The 26,797-nt window shown below is 52.0% G+C and overlaps 1 protein-coding gene across 4 annotated transcripts; it reads right to left on the bottom strand.

Annotated features, from left to right (window-relative positions):
- Positions 1 to 8,491: 8,491 nt before the first annotated feature.
- On the bottom strand, positions 8,492 to 18,397 carry INSIG1 (insulin induced gene 1). 4 transcript variants are annotated; one of them, XM_079150065.1, is made up of 6 exons: positions 17,992 to 18,237; positions 16,559 to 16,949; positions 14,041 to 14,165; positions 12,590 to 12,756; positions 12,178 to 12,277; positions 8,492 to 9,018 (listed from the first exon to the last, which is right to left on the bottom strand). In XM_079150065.1, the coding sequence occupies exons 1-6, from the start codon at positions 18,010 to 18,012 to the stop codon at positions 8,989 to 8,991; spliced, it is 834 nt and encodes a 277-aa protein (XP_079006191.1). In that variant the 5' UTR covers positions 18,013 to 18,237; the 3' UTR covers positions 8,492 to 8,988. The 4 variants fall into 4 exon arrangements, with proteins under 4 accessions (XP_079006191.1, XP_079006193.1, XP_079006192.1 ...); XM_079150067.1 differs by lacking the exon at positions 17,992 to 18,237 and adding an exon at positions 17,782 to 17,888; XM_079150066.1 differs by lacking the exon at positions 17,992 to 18,237 and adding an exon at positions 17,129 to 17,204.
- Positions 18,398 to 26,797: the final 8,400 nt, after the last annotated feature.

The raw sequence follows: 26,797 nt of genomic DNA on the forward strand, positions 1-26,797 counted from the left end.
ATATACGTAACAGCCAAGCTTCAGAATACAGCCGTGCAATGAACCCCTGTGGTCCAGCTCCTCACCACGAGCCGGATCGTCGCCAGTGGCTTGTGTGGCCCCTGTCCTGCCTCCCCACTTCGCCAGAGGGAACCACATCCTGGGGGCAGAGACCTCGTGTCAGCTGTTCGTCTGGATTATGAGGGTTTGGCGGTCCTGAAAGACCATTGATATAACAAAGTTGATCTGTAGTGAGAAAAATTTAGGAATAGTGGGGGAGCTGACCAAGACTCTCCGTAAAGGCTGGCGAGCAGCAGAGTGGCAGGATGACAGCCACTGCAGAACACGCCTATGGTTTCTATTTATGACTTTGGCCACAGAAGGTTCATGCATATAATGTGCCTAAATCTCTTCTCCAACGCACTTCTGTTATTTTCATGCAGAACTGTAAAATCCTTTTTTCTTTTCCGGCTACTTCAGAGATAAAAGCTTCTTGCCTCTACGCTGCTGCTCTGAAGTTGGTGATCATAATGATACACTTTAGAGATGCAAGATAATGAGTGGCCTCGTTATAGTAATCTTTGCAATACGCCATCCACTCATGGGAGAACAGAATGCTCCGTGGACTCACTTGCCTCTCCGCGCGTCAGTTTGCATTTGCAAGTGCTTTATATGCAGTTTATAAAACAATTTCAGATTCACTACCTTGAGTAACCTTTGTGGTGAGAACATGAAAAATTTTGCTCTCGGAGATTTACAAACAAAAAAGCATTCTTTAAGAAATTGCACGATGGGTCTTAACGTCATGAGAATCACAGCCTGGCTTAAAAACGCTTTGGATAAAGCAGATGTGCTGCCATGGCCCTGGAGTGCCTGGCCGGGAACAAGAACCACAAGGAGGGACACGGCACTTACCATGGGTATTTGTATCTTGTGGCCAATGTAAAAAAGTCACCACGACGTGAGATTGGACACTGGAAGTTGAATTGAAGGCTGGAGGCCAGAAGTCTCCAACTGGCATTGTTGAGATGGATCCATGGCCTGGGGAGGGCACCCTCCCTCTGCAGGCTCCAGGTCCTGGGATCAATGCCCAGCACCGGGGTAGGGGGAGTGACACTTACAGGTCCCAGAGATTAGGATGCGGGCCTCTTGTTGGGTAGAGGCTACCAGTTTTTTAATAAATGAAATCATAAATTGGTAATGACAATCATGACTCAAAATCTTTCTTGAAAATTTGAAGCATTTGAAGTTGAAGGTCACCGAAAGAAAGAAATTCTGGCTTCACCTCTGCAGAGGAACACACTGGAAAGTCATGGTCACCCATGCACTTGGCTGGCATGGATCTCTGCAGCTCTACCAACTTCCCTGTGACCACCTGGCACTGCCCACTGGCCAGGGGCCATGCTCCTACTCAGGGCCCAGGTGTGCCTGGAAGCCTAGGGGTCATTAGACATCTGGGAATGGAACTGGCCAGGAGTCACACCTTCCTAGAGGTGCCCCAGGTGGTGTGGTCTAGTTTCAACTCCATCTAGACAGCCTGGCAATGGCCTGGACAGGGTCTGTCTGCCTGAACTGGGCAGCAGTGCCCATCCTGTCTCTGAGAAGGGACTGGAAGTCTGCTCAGGTGTCATTCTCACTACCTTGGGCCCCTGAGGTCCTTCCAGGGCAGAGGACAGGAACAAAGATGGCCAAGGTGGCTGAGAGGTGTGGTTAGGTTGGAGGAAGGGTGGGTGGCTGAGATGCTGCCTGGGGCGTGGCTACAGGGTCTGTGGCAGGGGTGACTGGGAGGCGGGGTAGAGGTGAAGGGGATACGGTTGGTGCCAGCGGACATGGCTGGGAGAGGCTGGGTGGGGGCCAGGGGTTGGCCAGGGCAGAGGCTGAGGTGTGCCTCAGTTTACCTTCCCCACCAGCACAGGGTGCTTGGACTCCTGCCCAGGTTCCTGACCTGCACTAACTTTTAGCTTTTCGTCCAGGAAGATGGACTGGAGGGCTCCTGGACCCTGGCTGCACACAGTCGCTCAGAATCACGTTGGTCATACAGACGAGAGAGTCTGTGAGAGTCCAGACCTAGCAAGGGCCCACTGCTCACTGCGTGTTCCACCTGTCTGCGGCGTTGCCGCTCCTGCCCCCTGCGCTTAGGAAGTCTATCCGGATAACTGAAAGAGCTTGCTGTGGTCTGGACCTGTCCCCCAGATTCAGTATTGAAGCCCGTTTGCCAGTGATGGTGTTGACAAGCAGACCTGAGCACGCCACCCGGGAACTGGGCGAGGCTCCTGCAAAAGGGACTTGGCCCCCACCGCCTTTCCCTCCCTCTTCTGCTGTGGGGTCCTGGCTCTGGAGGCACCATCGCCATCGCCATCGCTGTCATGGAAGCAGAGATCCAGCCTTTGCCAGGACCTGAAGCTGCCAGCCTCCAGGACTGTGAGAAATGAACTGATATTGTTTTTAAATTACCCAGTTTTGTGGAGAAGAGTCAGGAAGGAGCGAGGACAAACTACCTGACTGCCAGAGCCTCCCTTGGAAGACCAGCCTCAACAGGACTAGGCAGGGTCTTGAACTTGTTCCCTGTGGCCGGGACAGGTCTGCTTCTCTGGGCTGCAGCCAAGCTGCTTGGCTTCCTGCACACTTGAAGCCTGGCACGGGCACCCCAGGGGGGTGGCTTTGGTGTGAGGCAGGACGGTGGCGCCGCGGCACCTGCTCCAACTTCGGAGCCTCTGCTATCTCAGCCCCAGCTCAGCTCTTGGTTTCCAGGCAAGGACAGAACTCACCTTGTGATGGTGCTCATTTGACCAAACGTGCCCCTGGCCGTTGCCGAGAGTGAGTTGGGATGATTCTAATTCATCCATGGAGGTAAAGCTGCTGGAAAATCACCCAGGCTCCGAGGCTGCAGGGCACAATTGTGGAAACCAACCCGAGTCCAGTGCAGGTGCCGAAGAGCAGGCCTTGTTTTTCACACCCTTGAGAGGGGGTTTCACAGCACCTGTTCAAAATGAGCTCCACATTTGTGAGCTGTAGCAGCGTTCTTAGTTCAGGGGACGTGTGGACAGGTGTGGCCTTGGTGTTGCTTACCGCAGTGAGCAGCCGTAGACCCCTGAACGCTCTCAAAAGGGAATGTTGATGTGTAGCAAGAGCTGAGTCTTCCCTTTTGTCCGCTGATGCCCAATGGGCAAAAGCATGCCCAGCCTGCTTTTAGTGGCTGAAAGCAGGACTGAAGGCTTGGAGCCCCTTGGGGTCCAGGAACAAGGTCTGGTGGAGAAACGCCTTGGGGCTGGCTGAAGCTCCCCACCCCACCACAGGCAGTGTCCTAGGGAGACGAGGTCTGACCAACCCGAGAGTGTGACGGGCAGACCACAGCTGGTCGGAGCTCCTGCTTTGGCAGCTGTGAAAAGCTCCCTGCAAGCAAACCCTTGCCCTCATTCCCCTTCCTATAGAGCCTCGAGGTCATTGTCGGCCCTGGAGGCCAGGCTGAGCACGCTCTCCCCCGGGCGGCTGGGCTGATGGGAGCTCCTCTGTGCTCTACACTGCCCAGTGCTGGCTCTGCCTCTTCTCCCAGAAGCAGATGAGCCCAGATGCTCGTGTGGGCAGCTGCCTGGCCTCGATGCCCAGTGAGATAAGGTGGCGTTCTGAGACCAGAGGTTAGGACCAGAACCTATTTTCTTTCTGGGGGATACACAATTTACCCTAACGCAAGTGTGCTGCACTGGACAGACCTCCACCCACGGAGGGAAGCACTGGAGGCCAGCACTGCGTGGCAGGGAGCCTTCCCTGATGAGCTTCCTTCCTGCTCTGGGGTCAGAGGGCCTCAGGCTTCTCAATGTTCTTACCGACAGCCAGATCTTGCCGGGTGCTGGGTTTAAGACTACGAGCTATTTTACATTAAAAACGGGTTTTATAATGCCCAGCACCTGAGTCCTGGACAACTGACTCAGTCCCCTCCCTCAGTCCTTCTTTCTTTCATTTTATTCTTTCCTTTCTTCATGCATGTCTTTCTCTTAAATATCTAGTATGGAGAAGGATTAGAGCTACTAAGATGCTCAAGACCAGTGCCCCAGAAGAGTCTGAAGTTTCCAGACACATGAGCTTCATCTCCCTGGTGATGGGGTGGATTTCTGCCAGGTCCTGTCAAGGCAGGAGCCAACCCTGTGGACACCGGGCACCCAGCGCACAGCATGTTTTCTGGCAGAGGGAGCCTTCAGCAATGTTTCCCAGTGTTCTTAAATGAACAAGTGAATAATTGCAAATACCTTAAGAAATGCCAGGTCTCACATATGAGAGCCCTCAGGGAAGTGTGTCCAGGTCACCTGCTTCCTCAGGACTCAAAACTGTGTCTGAGGGTGATAGGAGGCAAGTCGAGTGGACTCTCCTGCTGGGTCTGCGAGACTGTGCAATGCACTTTCAGACGATTGTTGGTAAGCTGACCATTCTTCAGATGGCTCCTGCAGCCAGCTGGACATGAATGAGCACGGCCCCAACCCAATGGGACCTGCCACCTCTCTGCCCTGGCACAACCAGGTGCAGGGAGTGACTCACCAGTCAGAGCTGCTCCAGGGCCGCTTCACGGATGCCATCTCCCCCTGGGAATTTCGCTGCTCTGCTCACACTCACCCAACCCCGTCGGGTCTTTGCAACTAAGGTGATTGATGTGGAATCAGGGGCAAGGGGATGTGAACTGTGCCAACTGGCATGGGGGGCGGCCCTGGGCATGAAAGAAAATCAGGACAGTGTAAAAGCAACAAGATACCACATGTCAAAGGGAGCCATGTTTCTCCTCTGAAAGACAAAAGTCCCAGGCACAGTGGGCATGTGGGCAGGGCAGGTGGGCAAGCAGACGTCTCCAAGGACGCTCACACAGACAGCACCCACTTTGCCCAGGCATCCTCCACTCCTGGGGCTGTGCCCCAGCTGCCAGCCTGGTAGACACTGAGCTTGGGGTAGCGAGGCAGGAGACTGTGGACGGCCCAAAACCAAAGAAGCCGAATGGCTGAGCAAAGCAGTCCTACAGGCGGCAGTGCCCACTCGCAGAGGGCTCATGCAGCAGTGGGGCAGGCAAGGCATGGGGAGAGGCCCCCCGCTGAGACGCAGCTCCATCCTGGAGGGACCTGCAGAGTTCTCTGCGGGCCTCTCCCAGGTGGTGTGAATGATTTAGTCTCACCCACAGCACTCTGGAGACCTCAGGTTGTAGGTGATTAGTGAATTGCTGGCAGTGAAACCTGACAGCAGCCAGCCAGCATGCCCCCTCTGAAGCAGATGGAGAATATGACATCATTTACGCCATATTCCTTCAAGAGTGCTTGGTGTGGACCAGGGACCAGGCTCTGCAGCTGGGCGCCAAAACAGGAAAAGCAAAAGGTGCCACCTCCTCTCTCCTGAGACTGCAGAGTGCTGGGGACATTGGTGAGGGATGGTCACAAACTCCAGTAGCTGCTGTGAACATGCAGCCCAAGGAGGCCCTGGGAGATGCCGTGTGATGAGCAGGTGGGCAGGTGTCCTGGCCAGTTCCAGGGGCCAGCGGGAAGAAGCGACTTTCAGTGAAAACCTTGCCAAGACAAGAAATGTGCAAAACTAGGTCCCAAGGAGAAAATTACTTCCACAGACCGTGACATGGAATTTTCATCTTTATGTTCCTGAACTTGGGAGCGTGCAGAGCCTGGGATGCAACAACACCTGGTGAGACAGGTGGCAGGAAGGGATCACAGCACCCAGAAACTTCTAGAAGGCGGAAATGGCAATGAGAAGCCACTTGACGCACTGTGCACCATTTCCTCTCCACCGCGACAGATCCAGATGGGAACTGCCATCGAATGGCACTGTTTCAGGGTAAGAAGGAAAACTAACATTTACTGAGAGCTTCTCTTGGCCAGGCACTAGTAGGTGTGTTTACAAATGTTAAGAAATTCTGGTGCAAGTCTTAAGATTTACAGAGAAAATCCATAGAGCACTGAATCTGGGTATCAGGACTCAGATCTATTTCACACCCCATTTTCTTTGTGTATTTTTCCATTCTGGGGTCAACAGGAGCCTCTCTGGTGGCTGACGCATTGCTTACAAGCCCACCTTACTCAAGCATGATGGTGGATTAGCCCAGTGCAGACCAGTTTCTCAATGTGCATCTGCTAAAGCTGGACTGTATATCTCTGATGAGATTTTACAATATTAACTTATTTTAGGCTTTAAACTGCTAGTTATTCATTACAGAGAATCTGAAACTTTCAGGAAATGAACAGGTTGTCTATTTTAACAAGACAGGCTAAAATGTAAATGGTCCTTTCTTGCGTTTCTTCCTACCAAGATCCAGGCAACCCATAGTTCAAGAGCAGGGAGGACACAGCCACCGAATGATCCGCGATTAGACCCAGTGGAGTCTTTCAAGTCTTTGCATAAGACCACGGTGACTTTGAACACGGGCTCAGTAAAGAAGCTGCCTGTCAACCAACCTTGAGCCAGTTACCCAGCTTTTGCTCATGTAGCTCAAGAAGCAGAGCAGAATTCCTTGGGGACCACACAGGCCTCTCTTTCTGTAATTCGATTATCTGCTCAAACCAGAAAAGTTCCAGGAAAACTTTGAACTTCTAAAATAGGAGTTCAGATGCGTTCAGAGTGGGCCTTCTTTGTTAGAGCCACTATACTGAGGACTAGATTCCTCAGGCAAAAAGTGGAGGCTCTGTAAGGAGGGATGTGTGCAGCATCATGCGGACCAGCTGTCTTGAACACGTGCAGGATCAGGACTGAGGGGTGGCTCAGGGGTCCTGCTGGCGCAGGTTGTGCAAATGTTCTGGGAGGACACATAATTGCTTTTCTGGAGATATCTGCAGCTGCAGTGATCCCACCTGTGCTTATCCAAGAGCAAGCCGCCAGGAGCAAGGAGCCCGGAATCAGGCCAGGTGCCCTTGTGGCAGGCCACCCCCATCTGCTCCCCATGAGAGGGGGCACCAGCAGAGAGGGGACCACAGCGGGTTGAGAAATGCAGACGCAGGGTGCTTCCCAGAGGTTATGTTGGAATTCCATAAACTCTAAAGAGCTATAAAATAGTTTTCCATTTTTCAAATTCTAACACCTAGACAAGATACCAAGCCCTCTCTTTGTTAAAAAAAGAAAACCCATAAATACAACAGTTGGTTTTGAACCTTTAATAAAAGTAAAAAATGAATGCAAAAGGAACACAATGTTGAAAACAGTATGAATGTGAATCTCACTAGATGTTCAAATATGGCATAGTGCAAATTGTGTTCATACTATTTTACATTTTTACAAATTCAAATCACTTTGGTTCAATATATCTGCTATAAACTATTGGCAAAAAAATTCTTCAGATTCACATTTTTTGGCTACATCATTTATAAGAGATTTATTTCCAGTTTAAGAGAAAAAATACTTGTTTGTGCATGATCAAGTATATTTTAAAGATTCACTTACTGCTTTCATCTAGTAACTCTGGTTTGCATAAAATGCTGACATCTTCATTGAAAAATGTTTTCACATAACTAATTATTTGTTTTCATTTTCATAAAATAAGGGATCATTCCAAAGTTCAGAATGGTCCATTTTCTTTTAAACAAAATTCCTCTAAAACAAATTAGCTTCAGAAACCTAGAATTTACTCCCATTTTCCTCAAAATAAAATAAACAGAACAAGCCCACGAGGATCAGCACATGAATGAAACCAAGATGCCCGTCCAGGGCCATGAGCCCGCGCCCCTCCTGCTGTGGCTTCTTGCAGCCACTCACTACCACAGAACTCAAACAAACCAAAACACTCAGGTTGCAAAATACAAAAAGGTAAATTTGTAAGTAAAAATTACTAAACCCACAAAACTGGAGTATGTCAGAGGACAAGGGCTCAGTGGAGGGTCTGGGTGAACAGACTTCGCGCTGGGGAGCGCTGCTGAGCGGGGCGGCAGCGCAGCGCTGAAATGAATGGAGAACCCTTCTCTCCAACATCCCACATTAAAAAAAATAAATATTTAAGAGGATACAAGGCTCAGATTGGTTTTTCATATACATTGCACTTGAAGTTTGAGACCCAATACTTGCAAATCAGGTCTGATATGGTCTATGCCACTACACGAACACACCGTGCTCCAGCATCGCCGAGCATCCAGGACGCCACGTGTGCAGCGGGGTGACGCGCTCTTCCACAAGGCAATCACAGATTGCAAGTTCCATAGGGCTGTGGAGAACAGTTCTCACTACTCTGGAGTAACAAAGACACAAACAATTTTGGCTAAGATTGAAATACGTGGCAGACAGGTGTTCACTCCTAGAGGATTCGGGTTTGGGGACCAACTCGGTGAACAGAGTGACATGTCCCATGTCACAATGTGGAATCATGCCCTCTCACTGCCATGTGCTCTCAGGAAGATTGTCTACACGGGGTTCTGCCAGCAGAATGAAAAGCACAATCCACTTTCTGGTGACAGGTGGAGGTGTGTGACCACGTGGTGGGCCACTGCAGCGCTGGATGCGAGCCAGGCCGGGTGCCACCGGCGCCAGCCACTCAGCAGCCACCTCCCTACCCTTGCTTTTCTTTCTTTTTTTTTTTTTTTTTCCTTTTTCTTAAACACAACCCCATTTTAAAACCTTCTGGATGAACATTCCTGTTCTATCATACCTCATCTGTCAAGCACCATCAACCTGTTTCCTTTGGGCACAGACACAAACTGACAGTGGGTAATCAAGGGGAAGCTCAAGGCTTTGAAATATGGCAACTTTTTTTTTAAAGCAGGAATGAACCTAATACTTGGGAAAACGGCCCAGCCTGGAGTCCCACAAGCCACTAGGAAACGCCCCGCAGCAGACAGATGTGGGTGTGCTGGGTCAAGGTAAGACTTCCAGGTCAGTAGTCATGTCTCCAGTTTGCTATTCTAGACTAGGTGAACATTGCTTCCAGGAGTCATTTGTCCTCAGCCCAATCTAAATAGAGTATTTAGGAAAAAACATCTTCATCACAACCACTATCACAGCTTTCTTCCCAGATCTTGCTGCTTCTTCGGAATCAGTGGGTTTGAAGGCTCAATCACTATGTGGCTTTTCAGGAACACCCTATATGGAAAAACAAAGAAAAAAAGAAAATTGAGCACTGTGTATAAATATCCTGTCAATGAAGTAGTCCTAAAATGTGAAAGGTAAAAGTTTCTTTGGAGAAAGATTCCAGCCACAGCCAACTGTGCCCACCTGCTACTGGTAGCCAGGCTGGTCTCCCCACCAGGCAGGGGAGCTGCCAGAGGCCCACAGGAGGCCTCAGGAAAACATTGCACCCCCCAGGGAGCAGGGCCAAGCCACTGTCTGCACGAGCATGCTCAGTACTGTAGAGCAACAGGTGCTCCCAAGGTGGGACTTGGTGTCACTAAGGGCTGTCCCCATCAGGTCAGCTTGCCTACCTGGGCTAGGGAGGCACTGCTGCAGCCCTGCCAGCGGTCTGGCAGTACAGACGTCTGATCGGGTCAGGTTTTGGAATACCAAGTGACATCTCCCCACCCTTTCCCACGTGACCCTCACCAGACCCCTGCGTCATCACCCTTGCAGGCAAAATGTAAAGCCTCAGCACGGGACCACATCTGGTGATGAGCAGACCCAGAGAGGCCTAACGACGTTCCTGAGGCCACAGAGCTGCTACAGGGCAGGGGAGGCTCAGCACGCTGCCTCGCTCTGCATCCGTGTCCTCCACCCGACTCCCTCCCTCCCCTCCACGCAGGTGCCACGCCTTGAGAGCAAGGCAGCCAGCGTTAGGATTCTCAGCCAGAACACTGGGAGGCCGCCTTATAGGAAGAGTTAGGTCAGCAGCAGGAGCCGTGGTCAAGTACTCTGCCGACTTTGGCAAGCCAACCACACACAGGAAGACCTTCTAGGAACTCTAACGCAATGGTGATTTGAAAACACTACCAACATAGACAGGAGGAAGGTTCTAAATGAATTTCAACCGAGAGAAAAGTGAGGGCAAGTTCTTGACAATAGCCTGGAAATGACCTGCCATCACATTCTGCCACCTGCCAACGCACTGATAAGCAATGGGGAACAATTCAGAATCCACGGTCTCCAAGAGACCAAAGTTAGGTCTGGCACTAGTATAAGAACAGGGGACTACAGAGAAGACGGCAAGCAGCCAGACAGACCCTGAAAGGACTTCATCAGCACTGCCTAGTGTTTTAAATGGCAACACAGTATCCAGACCACCAACAGATTTTTAAAACCTATTTGGAGGATGAATGACAGTCTTGAGTTGTAGGTAAAAAGAGCATTTGGGTGCTAAGCAACTCAGTGAGACCCTGTCTCTAAATAAAAAATAAAGAATAGGGCTAGGGATGTGGCTCAGTAGTCGAGTGCCCCCAAGTTCAATCCCTAGTGTATCCCCCCTCCCAAAAAACAAAAACAAACAAAAAAAAACAGCATTTGATATGCTAGTGAGAAACGTGGCTCAAGTCCACCGGGGGGTTTGAGTTGCCAATTTAAAATGGGCTAATAACAATCTCTACTTCAAAGTACTGAGTGTCAAGGGCTCAGTCAGTGCACCAGGAAAATGCACACCACCCCTCACACAGCACGTGCTTGCTCAATGTGTGTGAGAGCAGCCATAGCTCTCATGATGCACAGCAAGGCCAGGTCACCCAGGACAGGAAGGGGAACCTGGACCCACAGGTGGCTGAGGGGAGGCGCCCGGGCAGGGTGCCCGAACAGACAACAGGCAGCAGTGGGCCTCACCCCTGAGAAAAGACCAAAGTGCAAACAGCAAGCAAGGACTCCAAGTTGACACTTGCTTTCCTTCAAACATATGGGCTGAGGACAAACGCTTCAGCTATATTTTTGGACACCAAGGACAATGGTTTGTAGGGAAAACAACAAAAAGACTACAGGAAGAAACGACTAGCCCGTGGCGAGCACAGAGCTCGAGAGCGGCTGGCAAGGCTGTCCCTGCAGGGAGCCAGCGCTCTTGTGGAGGGAGGGAACCCAGTAAGAACAAGACGGCGTTTCAGAGAACCAAGAAACACATAGGAGGCCTGCTGCAAGGATCACTCAGTGAGACCACCTTCAAAACTGAGGGTTTAGCGACTCTTTGAAGACATTTCCTGTTTCTAGAAGTTTAAGACAGGTACACACTGAAATTTCTGCTCTACTTGCTAGAACTGACTCGAAGACTTCACCATCAAGTGTGGCACCAGGGTGTCCTCCAGAAGCAGCCGCCGCCCCTGTGACTACTGTTCAGCTGCTAGACAGCCTGGCTGAGCCTGCCAAGACTACTGAAATACATCTCCAAACAGCAGGCAATTACAAGTGGCCTCACCGCTCTCAAGCTAAGGGGCTGCACCGGGGAGCAGGCGCGGAACGTGAAGGAAGGGGCTCGCTACTTCCACGTGACACACAGTCCTTTTTTCCTTTGACTGTCCATGAGGGGACATGAGAAACAGCTTTTTCAATGTAGTCTTTTTTGTTTTGGCAGCTCTGTGAAGAATTACCAGGGCAGAAGAGAGACGTTTTAGATTCAGAAGCCAGTGGAACACTGCAAGTTCTATTCAGCTCTTCATGAATGGCCATCAGCTCATGCAAGTGAACGTACCATTTTAAAAATAGCATGAAGCACCAAGATAAGTTTTCTGAGAAAGCCCCAGAGTTTATCTCTGAGAGCAAGGGCTCTAGCTGCTTTTTTTCAATTCACTTTATTTGAGTCAAAAGTCATCTTGAAACAACATTTACATGTCCACATTTACTTTATTTTAGTTGAGGAGTTCAAATGCCGACTTGTGCCTATTGAAGATGACTGCTAAGATCACCCCTGAAACCATGTGCCTTTCCAGCTCTTGGGAGGTGCTCTCTGTGGCGCTCCCTGCTCTTCCTGGAGAGCAGGCGGGACAGCTCACCCGTGGGGTAATCAAGCCACGAGCCTCTTGCCGAGTGACCCCATCTTGGGCCCAGGTCCACAAGTCCCTGGAAGGGCAGTGTCTGCCTGGCCCAGGACGCCTGCGGGTCTGCACACGCACAGGGCAAAGGGCTGCCCAGGACTCATGGCTCCTTCCAGCACAACCACCACATCAGGATGCACAGGTCCTGTGCTCAGGGAGGAACGCTCAGTACCCTTTCCTCCCTCACAGATGCTCTTCCCAGTCACTGATGCTACTGAATCTGAATCAGATCCGTATCAGCACAAACTACAATGGACCACACACAGCAATTCCACCCAGCTAAGACACCAGTGTCAGGGAAACTTACCATAGCCAACTGTCGTCCTATGTTTCCCACGGTGACGCCTCCTGAGAAAAATATACATGGGAGCCACGAGCGAATATAGAGGAAATCTGGGGATGTGTACCTGAAGAGAAAAAACACCTCAGTCAATTTCACCTGGTGCAGTTCCAGGCCAAAGCTCTTCAGTGACAGTATACGAGATGCCAAAAACGCTGCCAACTGCCAATACTGGAACGACGGGCTTTGCTGCTATGACTTGATTTTTCTTACGTGAAGTTACGGATGGTGCGCTTTTAATATGTGAGCTGAGAGTAAGCTGTGTTTTGAGAATTTCAAATCTAAATCTGTAATTTAGTTCAAAAGCCAAATAAAACAAAATATCTAAATATCATGGGTCCCTCTACCCAAGACGAGTGACCTGAAGACGTGCACTCACTGGTAGACACCGTTATACACGAGAAACTGAGTGATCAGAGTCGCTAGAAAGGCTATAGTGATCCCCAGGCCCAGGCCGCTTCTGGAACGATCAAATGTCCACCAGAGGCCCAGGGACAAAGCTGCCAAGGTCAGGGACAGCTGGACATTATTGGCAAAATCCAATTTCTGGTGACACAAGTTAAGGGAAAGTTTAATAACTTTTCATAAGATCAGAAACCATAGGAATGATGTGCAGGTTTGTATTATCATCCGATTAACACTTCACCATTCATGACAACTGCCGAGCCAGCAAACCCTGAACTTCTGCGGGATCACCAATGCAAAACCGAGCTTTGAGGAGGAGCTTTGTGGGATTGGAATGTGGCTCAGTGGTAGCTGCTTGCCTAGCACGTTCAAGGACGTGGGTTTGATCCCAACAAAACACACACACGCACACGCAGTCAACTTCCTGAAAGCCGTGCATGGAGTTCTGGCAGTATTTTGGCCACTAGCCAGCCTTTTGCTATGAAGTCACCCATGATTCCCCTTCTCTCCCTTCCAGCAGTCTGAAGTGACAGGCCTGGCCTCCTTGTCCACATTATGACATCTAATCAGTATGGCACCCCACTCAACAGGCTCCAGTCTGCTATAGTGTGCTTGTCACCCGATTAACCAGAGCTCTCATATATACCATTAACATAGGGGGAAAACAGATGTAAGGATCTGCAATCCTAAAAATCAATCACACCCTCCAACTGGCTCTAAAGAAACCCTCAATCTTTTGAGGGCTCTCTGGTACACTTCGGACTGCCTTCCTTAAAAATACACACAGCACATGTGTGCATGCCAGAGACCAGGGCCTTCCACTACTGTCCTTGGCCTTCTGTGGGTAGAGGGGCAAACTCAGACACCTCCTGGTGAGATGTGGAGTCAACAGCTATACCCTGGGGCCAGTCTTCTCTGCCATGGAATCACATCTCCTGCTGGAAGGACACAAGGGAGACGTAAAATGAATTTATAAAATGAACTCTTAGGAGCTAAACCATAACTGCTGAGAAAAGTGGGTAAGTCAACCCATTCTGCTGCTTTTTTTTAGGACACTTAACCAGTGAGACACATTCCCCAGTGCTTTTTATTTTTTATTGAGACAGGGTCTCAATAAGTTGCTGAGCCTTGCTTCAAACCTGTGATCCTCCTGCCTCAGCTTCCCAAACCACTGGGATTACAGGTGAGGCCACCATACCTCGCAGTCCATCCTGCTTCTGGTATTATGTCAACTGTTTTCTGAAATGAACTACAAAGGATGCTAGGAACTGCACCTTAGAAGTCCCAGTAAGTGTGAACTAAGTGATACGCTTTAAAGTAAAATACTTGGATGAGACATTAGATACTAAACACTCAATACAAGTTGTGATGCACTTTGACACAGCCCCGAGGACGCTTCAGACACGAGCGTGGACTAAAGGATACAGCACTGGCGTGGTTGATGCCAACGAAGACGGCAATGCAGCGCATGACGCTCGCCCACTCTCTCTTGAACTTGTGGGGCTCTCCCAGGTGACTGTCGATACAAGGGTAGAGCAAGCCGACAACCGCTGTGGACAGAAAGAGCATGCAGCTGAAGATAAGGGCTTCCACGGGGGCATATTAACACTCCCTTTTCTAGAAAGTTTGTGAGTCGTAACCTGCTACTTTTACATTATTGTTCTTTGAGTACCTTCCACCTAAATCACATGATTTTGAAAAGTAAAAAATAAATTAATAAATAAAATAAGAACCACTGCTATTGGGTGAGTTAAACACATCCCAGTAAACCTGGAAATGAATCAAAAGCACAGGATTAAATCATCCACATTAATATTTAATTTTGTAGTATCTAACACTAAGTTTGCCTCAAGCACAAAAACTGAAATGGCCACAACCCACCTTCACTTTATAATGGGGAGGTGAGCATCCATGAGCACCTGTGGCCCCAAGTCACAACACAGCCTGACACTGCTGCTGCCACCCACACTGGAGCTGGGCCCTTGACAGGCACTCATATTTTTGCTGAGCTGACTCTGCGGGTCTGGGTCCCATGAAGGGACAGTGGACTTTGGACTTGAGTTTTAAGGGGCTCTTGCGGTTACTCTTAAGAGACTGAGCACTCCTGTGAACCCAAGGCCATCCCTCGCTGGCTCTTTTGGTCCTATGAGCTCAAGTCCTATGTTGTGGAAAGGACAGGCCCAGGAAGAGGAAACTCAGCTGCCAATCCCACTTGGCCTTGGAATGGACGTGGCTCCTCATGTTTGTTTTCTCATGTGTGAAATGATGAGGATTATGTAACTCGAGGGCAGAGCAGGAAGAGATCCCTGAGCCTGGCAGGTGCAGAACCCTAAAAAGCATCTGGGCGATGGGAAGGTTTGCCATCCAGAAGAGAAGACACAGAGAGCACCAAGGTGTGGGACGAAAAGATTCCCTGCGATCCGAGCAGGACCGGGTCTACCAGAGTGGCGCCGTGCGACATGAGAGTCACGTGTAGGCTGCATCCAGGCACAAGACCTCAAGAGACAGGTTGTCATTTCACTTTGACACAAACACCTCGGGCTTTTAGGCTCTTCACAGTGAAGAGATGCAGGTTTAACTAAACATTCAGATAAGAGCATAAGAAACCATTTCAGATATTCCTGGAATTCTTCAAAATTCAATTACAAATACACTAAATATTTCACTTTGAAGATCCAAAATGAATCCTTTTGGTTCAAAGAAACTACTAGTCAAATGTATATGGAAAATGGAAATCTTCAAAAAGAATTTTCAATCAGATAGCCACTACCTGAAAACATTTAAAGAACAGCAGGGTCCCACCTTTCTGGAAAAAGACGGACTCGGCAGGACCCTCCTTGCTGGAACAAACAGCTCCATCACAAGGCACATTTCAAGGTGCGCCTTTGGAGCAGAGGTCTCAACAGCTGTGGCAGCTAATACACTGGTATTATACTGAACTGACTCAGTTTCCACATCTGTAAAATGGAGTCATAGCATATAAAGCCTATGGAAGCTATCAATAAAAGTCAGCTACAAAGCAAATACGATGCTGCTCGCTGCTCCCGCTGTACTGAGTTACTCAGAGCAAGTCTGTTTTCCCCACTGCCTCGGGACAGGGCTGGCTCTGCTCACTTTCATAGTTCAACAGCTTGCAGAGTGAGGCTGCAGAAAGCATTTGCAGGTGTCTTCAATAAACAGATGCTCCATGACTAGAAGAATGTCAAGTGACTGGCTGGGTCACGATCATTCACTTTACAAACCCACTAAATGATCACTAAGAAATTTTACTAAAAAACAAAACAAAAATGGCCATTCACAGTAACTGACCCGTGTTGGGTTCCAAAACGTCTCTGTGCCAGGTTAGGTGTGCTAAAATCTAAACTCTCAAGGAGGACTTGTCGTGTGTCCTTCCTCTACAGAGCTATACAGCTGAGGTGGGGGGGGGGGGCTTGGCTTGGGGCCAGGCACTGGGCCATCTGCAGAAGGAAGTGCTGGGAAGCGGCTCCCTTGGCAACCGCCTCCTGAGCACGTGAGGGTTTGTTTTCAGTTGTCCAGCAGGGTAGCATGTTCGCTGGGGCGGCCAATAGCTTGGCAGCAATGCCTCACCAGTTCTCCGGATGGCCAATCCTGGGGCGGTGGCTCTGGGTGACAGCTGCGCCAGGTCAGCCTGGGCACTAGAGGGACGGGACTCCTCTGCCTTGGCCAGCGTTTGCTCAAGCAGCCAATTATCTCTGACCTCATCTCCATCACCGCTTCCTCAAACTTCGGAGCTGTAGCTTGGCCACCATCGGAGACTCCCTACTCTCTCCGATTCCTTTCCTTTCTCTAAACTCAACACAGGATGCCCAGTTTTTATCTGTGGACGGATCCATTTTTAAATAAACGCTCCTTAAGGCCCCAAGTCACTCTGACAGAAGGGACATCTCCAGTTCCTCTTCACAAGAACAAGAAGGGCACTCACCCGCCGCCGTCCCGCAACACGGGGGCACCCACCAGGCGGAGGAGAAGATGGTGGCAATCACTTCGTCAGGGAAGAGAGTGACATTCCTCTGGATCTGCAGCAGGTTGAGCACCAGGGCCAGCACGACCCCGACCGAGAAGAGCACGAGGCTCCTCTGCACCAGGTCATGGTGCCAGCTGCTGGCGCGGCCGCTCGCCCCGGCCCGCGGGCCCCTTGGCGAGGGGTCTGCGCCCGCGGCCTGGGCCGCGGCGGCGCTCATGTCTCCTGGCTCGGCGGCCGGCTTCGCGGCGCGGGCTCTCGGGGGGCTCGGGTGCCTCGCGGCGCCGGCGCAGGGGCAGCTCCAGAAGTGGTCGTGCAGCCTGGGCATCGGTGCCCGCCGAGCGGAGGGCTCCTGCAGGAAGGGCGCGCAAAAGTCACCGCCGCGCTCGCCTCCGGGAGACAAAGGGCCGGCCGCGGCCCCCCGCCCGCCCGCCTCGCGCCCCCCGCCCGGCCCCGCCCCGCCGGCACCCCCGCGCGGAGCCCGCCCGCCCCGGCCCCGCGCCCCGCGCCCCGCGCCCCCGGCCCGCGGACCTGCGAGGGGCGCCCGCCGCGACCGGCGAGCGAAGGCGGGGCAGCGACGGAGGTGGCGGCGCGCCCGGGACGGCCCAAGTGCGGCCGCGGCGCCGGGCGGACGCTCGGCTTATAAGGCGGGCCGCGGCCCCGCGCCACGTGACCCGGCCCGGCCTACCCGCCGCCCGCCCGCACCGCCCAGGGGCGTGGCCGCGTCTGGCCCCGCCCCGCCCGCGTGCCCGTCCGCACTGGGTCTGGTGAGGCGGCCGCAGCCAATGGGAGGAGGGCGGCCCATATGACGTGCGCACACGCCACCGCGACCCGCGTCCGGCACGCGCGCTCGGCCAGGAGCGCGGCCCCGCGGGAGGGAGCGCGGGCGACGCCGCGCCGGCCCCCTGCTTGGGCCCGAAGGTTGTGTACGCACGTTCTTGCGCTGACTTAAGCGCCGTTTGTATTGACAGCAATATTGGAACCTTTTAAATAGCAAAATATGGAAAGCTGCCCGGCTGCCCCCTGATGGGACACTGGTGAAACCGTGCACCTCTGCGGCCGAAGTGCAGCGCGAGAGCGCTCCTTTTACACCGCTAGGAGCTGGTGCCTTCTCCCCACCCCGCCCGCAGCTGCCGGCCCTTAGACGCGTGCTGAGAAAAGCCGCGGTGAACCGTGCTGCTCACCTGCGGAGGTGCGCGGGCACTACAGCCTCGCCCTGAGGCATGGCACAGACTCCATCAGCAGGCACCGCGGACCGGGAAGCTGTTCCCAGCCGGGCGGCTTCCTGTAGCTGGTTTATTCAGGTCAGTGAGGCTCAGTGAGCAGAGGAAAGCTCCCAGCCTACCTCCCAACTGCCACGCAGGCTCCTCACATCACAGGGTTCTAAGACGCACCTGGAGCTCCTTTTTGCTCATGCCGTTCTGCCTGGCGGCGCAGGTTGTCCCAGTAACAATCCAGACGCTTCTTTCCTTTGTAACATCACTTAGGTTCAGGTGTACAGCTTAGGACAGATTTTATGGGTTTCTGTGTTGCTTGTCTCCAGTGCAGAAAGGGGCCGTCCAGTCCTTCAGCCAACTGCCCTGCTGCAGACCAGCCTACCCACATCCGTGTTGATACCGCCCAGCCTCCTGGTCCCTTGACCCTACTCTCATCTGTACCTGGACTACATGAGCCCAGGACCTGAACTCTGGGACCTCCTAGGGCCCTAGACCTTGTGACTGCCCCAATGCGCAGACCAAAATGCCCTTCAGCATTGCGGAGTGATACCTGGGAGCAGTTTCCGTGGGACCCTTCAAGGGCTGTTGGGGCTCCTAATCTTAGGCTGAGTGTGTCAGTGTGCACTCATGAATGAAGGCCATGTAGGTTAATGACAGTGGAAGAGTTTGGATCTGTTGTGGAGACCCAACCTCACCATCAGAAACCTTATTCAAACCCTCAGTCTGAAGTTCACTGTCTCGGAGTGTTACAGTGATTTAGTTTCTCTACTAAATGCAAACTCTGCTTGGAAGATGAGGGGCCACGCTGCCCAGCCATCAGTCCCTCTGTGTTGAGCACTTGGGGAAATGTGTTCATGATGGTACCCTGCAGTTCTTATGGCATCACTTTGCGTTAATCTTCACTGATGTGCTGCTTCTCCTGGGGAACTCACTTTGTTGATGGACAACCACCTTGCCATCCCTTCTCCACGAATCCCTGGAAAGCAGCCTGGTAAGCAGCATACCAGACCCACAGCTTGGTGGGTAAAGAGCAATCATGGAGTCAAGGGAGACCGCTGACTTGCGTACATTTCCCCACGTGCCAAGGGACTGCAGGCTGGCAGAATGGCCCCTTGACTACCATGCAGAGCCTGCAGTGAGCAATTTGCTCTCCTGCCACTTTTCACCCTATGATGTTGATATTCATTTATAGCACAATTAAAATTAGGTAGATGACTAATATGTTATTTTTAATGTAAAAGTATCACATTCGTTTTTAAACATTTAGGAAATGTGGAAAGAATATTTTTTAAAAGAATCATTAATAGTTCTACCACCTATTAACATTTGGAGGTAGGAATGTATCCCCAGATATTTTTTCCTATGTATAAATGTGTGTGTTTTTTAAAAAAATGGGAACATATGGTACTTCAGATGTGGTGACACTAGTTCTTAAGTGGCCACAAACCCCTCGGAGTCCATCAGTGTAGAGGACGGCATCATTTTTGACAATCTGATTGAAATCCAATTCACATACAGCCCAACTCCTCCAGCTAAGGTGACAGTTCAGCAATTTTTACTTCATCCGTAGATGTGTGCAGCCATCACCAGAGTCACTGCTGCCCCTGCACCTCTACCTCCAGCCTCAGGTCACACTTGCCTACTTTCTGCCTCTCTGGGTTTCCTGTCCTGGACTGTCACCTGAATGGGGTCCTATTATACATGGTCTTTGTGATCAGCTTTGAGCACATTGTTTTCAGGATGCACCATGTGGCAGCATGTGTTAGCACTTTATTCCATCTTAGGGGTAAATAGTGTTCCACCGTGCAGATACACCACATCTGCTTACCTACTCAGCATCTGGTGGATGTCTAGGTTGTTTCGCTTTCTGGCTGTTATAAATAATGCTGCCATAAGCAGGTGTGCACAAGTTGTGTGTGTGCATTTCATTCCTCTCGGGTAGAATGATAGGAATTGCGGGGTCTCTTGGAAACCATGTGTGATCATATGAGGGGCTGCTTGATTTTCTCAAGCAGTGGCATCGTTTCACATCCCACCAGTAGCTCTGATTTCTCTGCATCCTCGCCAACACTTGTTATATGACCTTTTGATTCTAGCCATCCAGGCAGGTATGCAATGACCATGCCATCGTTTTTAACAGCAGTGCAATATTCCTCATGCTGGGGTGTGCAAGCTTACTTGCTGAGCCTGCATGAGGGGAAGGGAAGAGTGGGGCAGCGGAAAGGGTGCCTGCCAGGTGGTCCCCATGGAGCTGCTGCAGCTGTGCAAGGATACAGCAGGTGCAGTTGAAACAGGCAGAGTAGGAAATGGCAAGGTCGATGAGGAGGAGTGTCAGGACCACTGTTGAGAGGCGCTCGGCCGTTGCCGCACTCCAGCACATCAGGCAACATCTGTGTCCCTAAAAGGACCAAAGACTCCATTCTTACGAAAAAAGACAGCCTTGCAATTCAGCATGAGCGTGCACACATGGGTCAGTCAACTTCCACCCTGGGCCTTTAAAAGAAGGGATGGCAGGGGACCTGGTGGCACTCCCACCCTTCCATGCTCTCCTTTGGAGCCTCTTACACATCTGAACCTTGACCTCTTCTTTAATAAACTTCTGCTTGCTTATCTCGAGATTAGTGGTGTCCATTCTTCATCTGTGGAACATGATTTCTACCCGTAACATAGTCACACTGCCACCTGTCAGCCCGGTGGCACGGCATCCAGCATGCCTTGCAGGGATAGTCCTTTGGGGCAAAAAAATGTCCCCGTTACCTCTGGTCTCCCAGCTCTAACCAGTGAAGCGACTGGTCCAAGTTTACCTGTGGTTGTTGACCACTTCACCCTCCCTGATCCTGGTACTCAGCAGCTGCTGGGCAGCTGGATTCCACATCCTCAGACTCTGGAGAGTCGGAGGAGCCCAGAGCTGCTTCTGAGGGGCCAGGCTGCCACTCCCTGTCTGTCCCTGGAAAGGAGAGTAGAAGAGTCGAGATTGACCTGGTACAGCCCTTTGACATGGAAGGTTGTTGGCAAGCAATCACAGAGACCACTGCAGATGGCAGCTGAAGCCACTGAGCAGAGATGGTTGGGGCAGAGAATGTAGGATGAAGAATCAGGGTGCCCGACCAACCTGGGGTGAGAAGAGAGGAGGAGCCCAAGACGCCGGGTTGGAGGATTCAGAGACAGGAAGGTGAAGCAGCTGGCCAAGGCACACGAGACAAAGGCCATGGCATGTAGTCAGCGGGGACCTTGGTGAGAGTCCCAGGAGACCAGCCAAACTGCCACGAGTGGACGGAGGGGAGCTGGGCACCGTGCAGGCCAGGGCTATGCAGCAGGGCTGGCCTTGGCCACCGGGCAGGCACCAGGTCTGCCGAGAAGGAGGGCTGTGGAGGCGGGCTGTGAGGGTCGCGTGTGGGGAGAGCTCTGTGGTGGAGGGAGGGAGGCAGCAGAGAGAAGTGGGCAGCAGCGTGTCTCTCCGGTGAAGGGCCTGGTGGAGGTTTGTGACCACGCGCGCCCGCCTGGCCTGCGAGGTGGCATGGCTGTTCCTTTGTACCACTGTCCCGGATGATGGAAAAGGCAGGAGTGGGGCATCTAGAACTGGGGTTTCCTGGTGAAGCATAGGAGGGGCAAGGGGGTAAGGGAGCACAGGATGATGGTGGGTGGTCGAGGGAGGGAGACGAGGAGGGACGAAGAGCAAGAGGGCCTCTTGGGCAGGGAGCACTGATGTGGAGTTCCCGTGTGGACACTGAGTATTGGCTCCAAGAGGGCAGGGACTTTGTTTTGTTCAGTCAAGGACAAAATGATGACAGTTTAGTTTGGCAATCTTAATTGGCTTTATTTGCTAGTCTAGAATTGGGCAATGTGTCATTCCATAAGAGTAAGTGCTCCTCCAAGCAGAGATGCGTTCTATAGACAGAAGGGCTGAAGGTTTTATAGACAAAGAACAGAGAGTGTACCTAGATGCCCTTCAACAGACAAATGGATAAAGAAAATGTGGTACATATATATAATGGAATATTACTCAGCTTTAAAGAAGAATGAAGTTCTGGCATTTGCTGGTACATGGATGGAAGTAGAGAATATCAAGCTAAGTGAAATAAGCCAATCCCCAAAAGCCAAAGGCTGAATGTTTGATATGTGGAAGCTAATTCACAATAAGGCGGGGGAATAGGGAAGAATAGAGTCACTTTATATTAGGTAGAGGGGGGTGAAGGGAGGGCAAGGGGTCTGGGGGAAGGAAGGATAGTGGCATGAAAGAGACATTATTACCTCCTGTACATGTATGACTGCATGACCATGTGATCCTGCAATATGTATAATCAGAAAAATGACAGATTACACTCTATTTTTGTTTGATCTATCAAAATGTATAAATGCATTCTACTGTCATGTACAACTAATTAGAACAAATTTTAAAAAGGGAACAAAGTGTTTTAAATCGTTTCAAAGTTACTTTCCTTGTAAAGTAGGGATAGAGAAGCAGAACAGGAAGGGAATAACTGGTTAACGTCAGATTGCTTCTCGGTACTTTTGTAAGGATTAGAGGATATAAGAATCAAGGCAGAGGGAACTTATTGAAACCAGCCAGTTTGGCAAACCTGGCTGTCGTCTCTCCTGCTTTCTTGGAAAGTCAGAGAACAACTTAGTTTCAGTTTGGTGAGGTGGGACTGTAGCCTGCGTGTGTGAGTCTGCTGATTTTCAGCCTGGCTGCTGGGCCTGGTGCAGAAGAGTGGCCTGCTATTATCCCCAGGAGCAAATGGGCCCAAGCACCTCAGCTGTGCTCCTGGAAGGCAGCCTGCGGAGGGGAGCTGGTCAGGCAGGGGTGGGAGGATGAGTGTGTCAGAGGACGAGCACTGTGCAGACAGTGGCAAAGTCCAGAGTGGCCTGAGGATTGGGTGGCTGGAGTGCTATGGAGTGAGTCACCCAGGAGGCCAGGGAACCAGGATCCCAGGTTTAGCTGAGTCATGCTTGTGTAGGGCGGCGTGGCCGAGGCTGGTGGCGGGTTTGGGAAATGGAGGTGGCCTGCTGCCAGGTGCCCAGGTGCCAGGGTATGGAGACAGTGGTGCGGGATGGCAGATGGCAGTGGCAAAAAGTAGTGTCCCCCCAGGCCATGTCCTTTCTGAAACCCCAGAATGTGGCCTTATTTGGAAATAGGGTCTTGGCAGATACAGCGAGTTAACACGAGGTCGTACTGGAATAGGATGGGTGTCCTTATAAGAAGAGGAGAAGGGAGGAAGGAGGCCACATGAGGTCAGCAGTAGGGCTGGAGAGAGGAGTCTACTAGCCACGCAACACCAAAGACTGCCAAGGGCTGGAAGGAGCAAGGAAGGACCCTCCCCAGAGCTGCCAGCGGGAACAGGGTTCCAAGGACACTCCATATGGATTTCTAGCTTCCATAACTGGGAGAAAGGAATTTCTTTTGGTGAAGGGTGGAGCAGAAAGAAGGTGGATGGAGAGTCAGCTGAGAAGCTGGGTCTGCTGCCCATGTCACTCCTGTGCCTGCAGCCGTGTGCCGGGCCAGCACCACAGGGAAGGGCCTGACATTTCCATTTTGCTTAATTGTCACTCACACCTGGGAGATGAGGGTTGGCTGCCATCTAGGAAGCAAGGTCAAGTTAGGAGTCAAGCAATTTGCACACAGTTCTGGGGCATGGGGTGTGCAGGGCCAGGATCCAAGTGGGCCTGTGTGCCCAGCACGCCTTGCCTCCCCTGTTGTTTGATCGCACAAATGCTCCAGCACCTGCTGCACACCCAGCACTGGCCAGAGACCTGGAGGCCACCCAGATGTCTCTATATGCCCCATAGAAGCCCACAAGATCATAGTAGAGGAGGACACTGAGTGTCCAGGCCTCTGCAACAAACCAGCATGAACACCCTGGTTCAAAGCAGCACACACTTATCATCTCAGAGTTCTGGAGGTCAGAAGTGCAAAATGGGTTTCCTAGAACCAAGGTGTCCCAAGACAGTGTACCTCCAGGAGGCCCTAGGGAGGAGCCCAATCCTGGCTCTCATCTCCTGGAGGCATGTCCCTTGTCCAGGGCCCCTTCTTCCTATCCCTCTGCACTTCCTTCCCTGCCCAACCCTCCCACCTCACTCTCACTTCTAAGGTGACTCATCCAGGTGCTATACTCTGTTTATGCCCCCAAATCTATAGGTTGAAACCCTCACTATACCCCCAAGGTGATGGTATAGGAGGTGGTGAGTCTTCACAAGAGACCTGAGCAGGTCTGTGCCTTCCCTGTGAGGGAAGCACCTTCTGTGAACAAGGAGGCAGCCCTCACCAGACACCAGATCTGCCAGCACCTGATCTTGGACTTCAGCTCCAGAACTGTGAGAAGCACACATCTCTTGTTTCTAAGCTGCACTTTTTGGTGTTTTATCATAATAACCTGAATGCACTGGACACCATGATACTCCCATCCATGATCTTGGACGTACTCATGTCTTCAAAGAGCCTTTGCCACCAAAGGCAGATTTCACCGGGTTGGAGTTAGGACACGGACATGGGGCGGGGGGCTGTTATTCTGCTCACGGCAACAGGGAGACAGCATCTTGGTGCATTAGCACAGAGGAGCTGTGTCTCAGAGCGCATACCCAGAGCTGTGGGTGTGCAGAAGCGGGGCCCTGAGAAGACGCTCCTCAACCGTGCTCCAGCTATGCCCCCAGACGCCAGCCCGTCACCCGGAGCCGGGCAGAGCCAGCCCAGGCAGAAGAGCGAGGAGAACTGTGGGGAGGAGCCCTGAGCACGGCAACATGCAAGCAGGGAGCCAGCCGGGCAGAGCCTGAGCGACAGGCGGGCAGCCTGACCTTGTTCTGGGGGCTGCGTCCCCAAGACCTTCTTGCTTGTGTGTCCTTGTTTTAGTCAACTTTTCCACTGCCCTGACCAAAAGACCTGACGAGAACAATGTTAGAGGAGGGATAGTTATTTGGGGTTTATGGTTTCGGGGGTCTTAGTCCATAGAAGGCCGGCTCCGTTCCTTGGGGCACAAGGTGAGGCAGGACATCAGCGTGGACGTGTGTGGTAGAGGGAAGCAGCTCAGGACATGACGATCAGAAAGCAGAGAACTCTGCTCACCAGGACAAGATATAAACCCCACAGGCATGGCCCCAGGGACCCACCTCCTGCAGCCACACCCTACCTGCTGATAGTCACCACCCAGTCAATCCCTGTCAGGAGGTAACCCAGTCGTTCTACCTCTAAACCTTCTTGCAGTGTCCCACACATGAGATTTTGGGGACACCTCATATAAACTGTAACAGTCCTGTTGGAAGTTCCGCCAGTACCCGTAAACATGTGCATAGACATATGCATGATCATACTTGCATCGTTGTGCTCGTATCTGTCATACCCCACGTGAGGTATAAAAACTCAGAAATGTGGTCACAGGATGCCCTGAACCTCGGCTGGATGCCGCGGAGGCTGCCTTTCTCGCCCGCGCTGCAGTCAGGTGTGGTCAGGTGCCTAAGTCTGTGAGGACCCTGGGGAGTGAGCAGGTGGAGGTATGCAGCTTCCTGGTCCCTCAAGGGAGAAAGCTGTGCTCCCAGACTCTCTCCCCCTGCAGTGGGGACGTGGGCATGGTGGACCAGCTTCCCCCATGTGGAAGATCACTCTGTGCCCCTGACAGTGGTGTGACTGGCCCCAGGGTCCCCAGGTCATGAAGCCCGTCCACTCCCCGACAGGCTCTGGAGGCGGCGTGGCAACCTTGTTTTAGAAGGCTGGGTTGTGCCCTAATAAACCTCACGTGCTCGAGGTCACATTCAAGTTCTTCTTTTTCAAAGTGCCTTGCCATGAGATGAGCGGAGGCTCTGCCTTCCCAGGGTCGCTTCCCATAGCCTTGCAGAGAATTATGGGAACTTTCTCTAACTATATATTGCAAGAACCACTGCGGCTGTGTGGGACATGTAAGCTGAGATGCTCTGCAGGCCCCGGCATGGCTACAGTGCTCGCTGTGCCACTGTGGCGGTTCGCAGGCGTGGCTCCTGCCCTCCCACCTGCTACCTGTGACAGGCCGAGGGAGGGGCTGGGGGCCCTCCTCACCAGGTACCACCCAGTCCAGGCTCTCTTCCAGAAGCATCGGGGGCCCTGCTACCAGCTGCAGAAGCCCTGCCCCCCTGGAAGATCAGTAGCACAGCCTGTGAGCACAGGGGTCTGTCGAGGTGTGAGGGGCCCTTCTGGTGGAGGAAGGTGGCCTTGCTTGGGAGCTGTGAGGCAATGTAGTGGGCAGACATGCATCTCCCACCTCAGTCCCTGCAAAAGGGCACCAGCTGGTGGGTGGCTGTGACCTGCCAGAGTGAGTCACCAGACCTAGAGTGTGAGCATGTGGCTCTTGAGATCCCTGGTGCCCCAGAGGAAGATAGGACCCTCTGTCTCTGCTTGACAGGGTGTGGCGGGCACACCCATCCTCAGAGCCAAGGTGGGAAGGCCTGCCTCCCCTTACCTCGCTCACTCGCAGAAGCCATCCAAGGACTCTGGGCTGGGACAATGATTCTAAGAACTGTGCAGGACTATACAAGACTTTCGACTTCCTCTTCTCTATTGTTTTTAGAATTCCTTTGTCATTTTCCCTGTAGTCATCGGCCACAGAATCTTTAATCAGTAAAGAGCAGTCATCACGTTTCCTATTCAAAACCAACATGAAACAGGGAAAGGGGAAAACCACATCATGATTGGCAGTCAGGTTGGGTGTCGGGGTGGAAGGGCAGGAGACAGGACCCTAAGGGACAGAGCAGGTGATAGTAGCCGAAGAGTAGGCGGATAAAGGTTTCCTGGGATGCGAGAGAGGCCCAGGTGCAGAACTCAGAGCTGAGATTCCCCAGGGAGACAGGAGGAGGGGAGATTTCCCGCCAGGGTCTGGGTGGGAAGTGCTGCCACCAAGCTCACAGTCAGCCTCTGAAGGAGAAGCAGGGCTGAGTGGAGAGGGTGGGAGGGAAGAAGGGATGGGCTTGCTATGGGACGGGAATGTATGAGGACTGTGAGCATCGAGTGGGCAGTGGTGGGAGG

This window comes from Sciurus vulgaris (assembly GCF_902686455.1).
Source record: "Sciurus vulgaris genome assembly, chromosome: 8".
Lineage (NCBI taxonomy): Eukaryota > Metazoa > Chordata > Mammalia > Rodentia > Sciuridae > Sciurus > Sciurus vulgaris.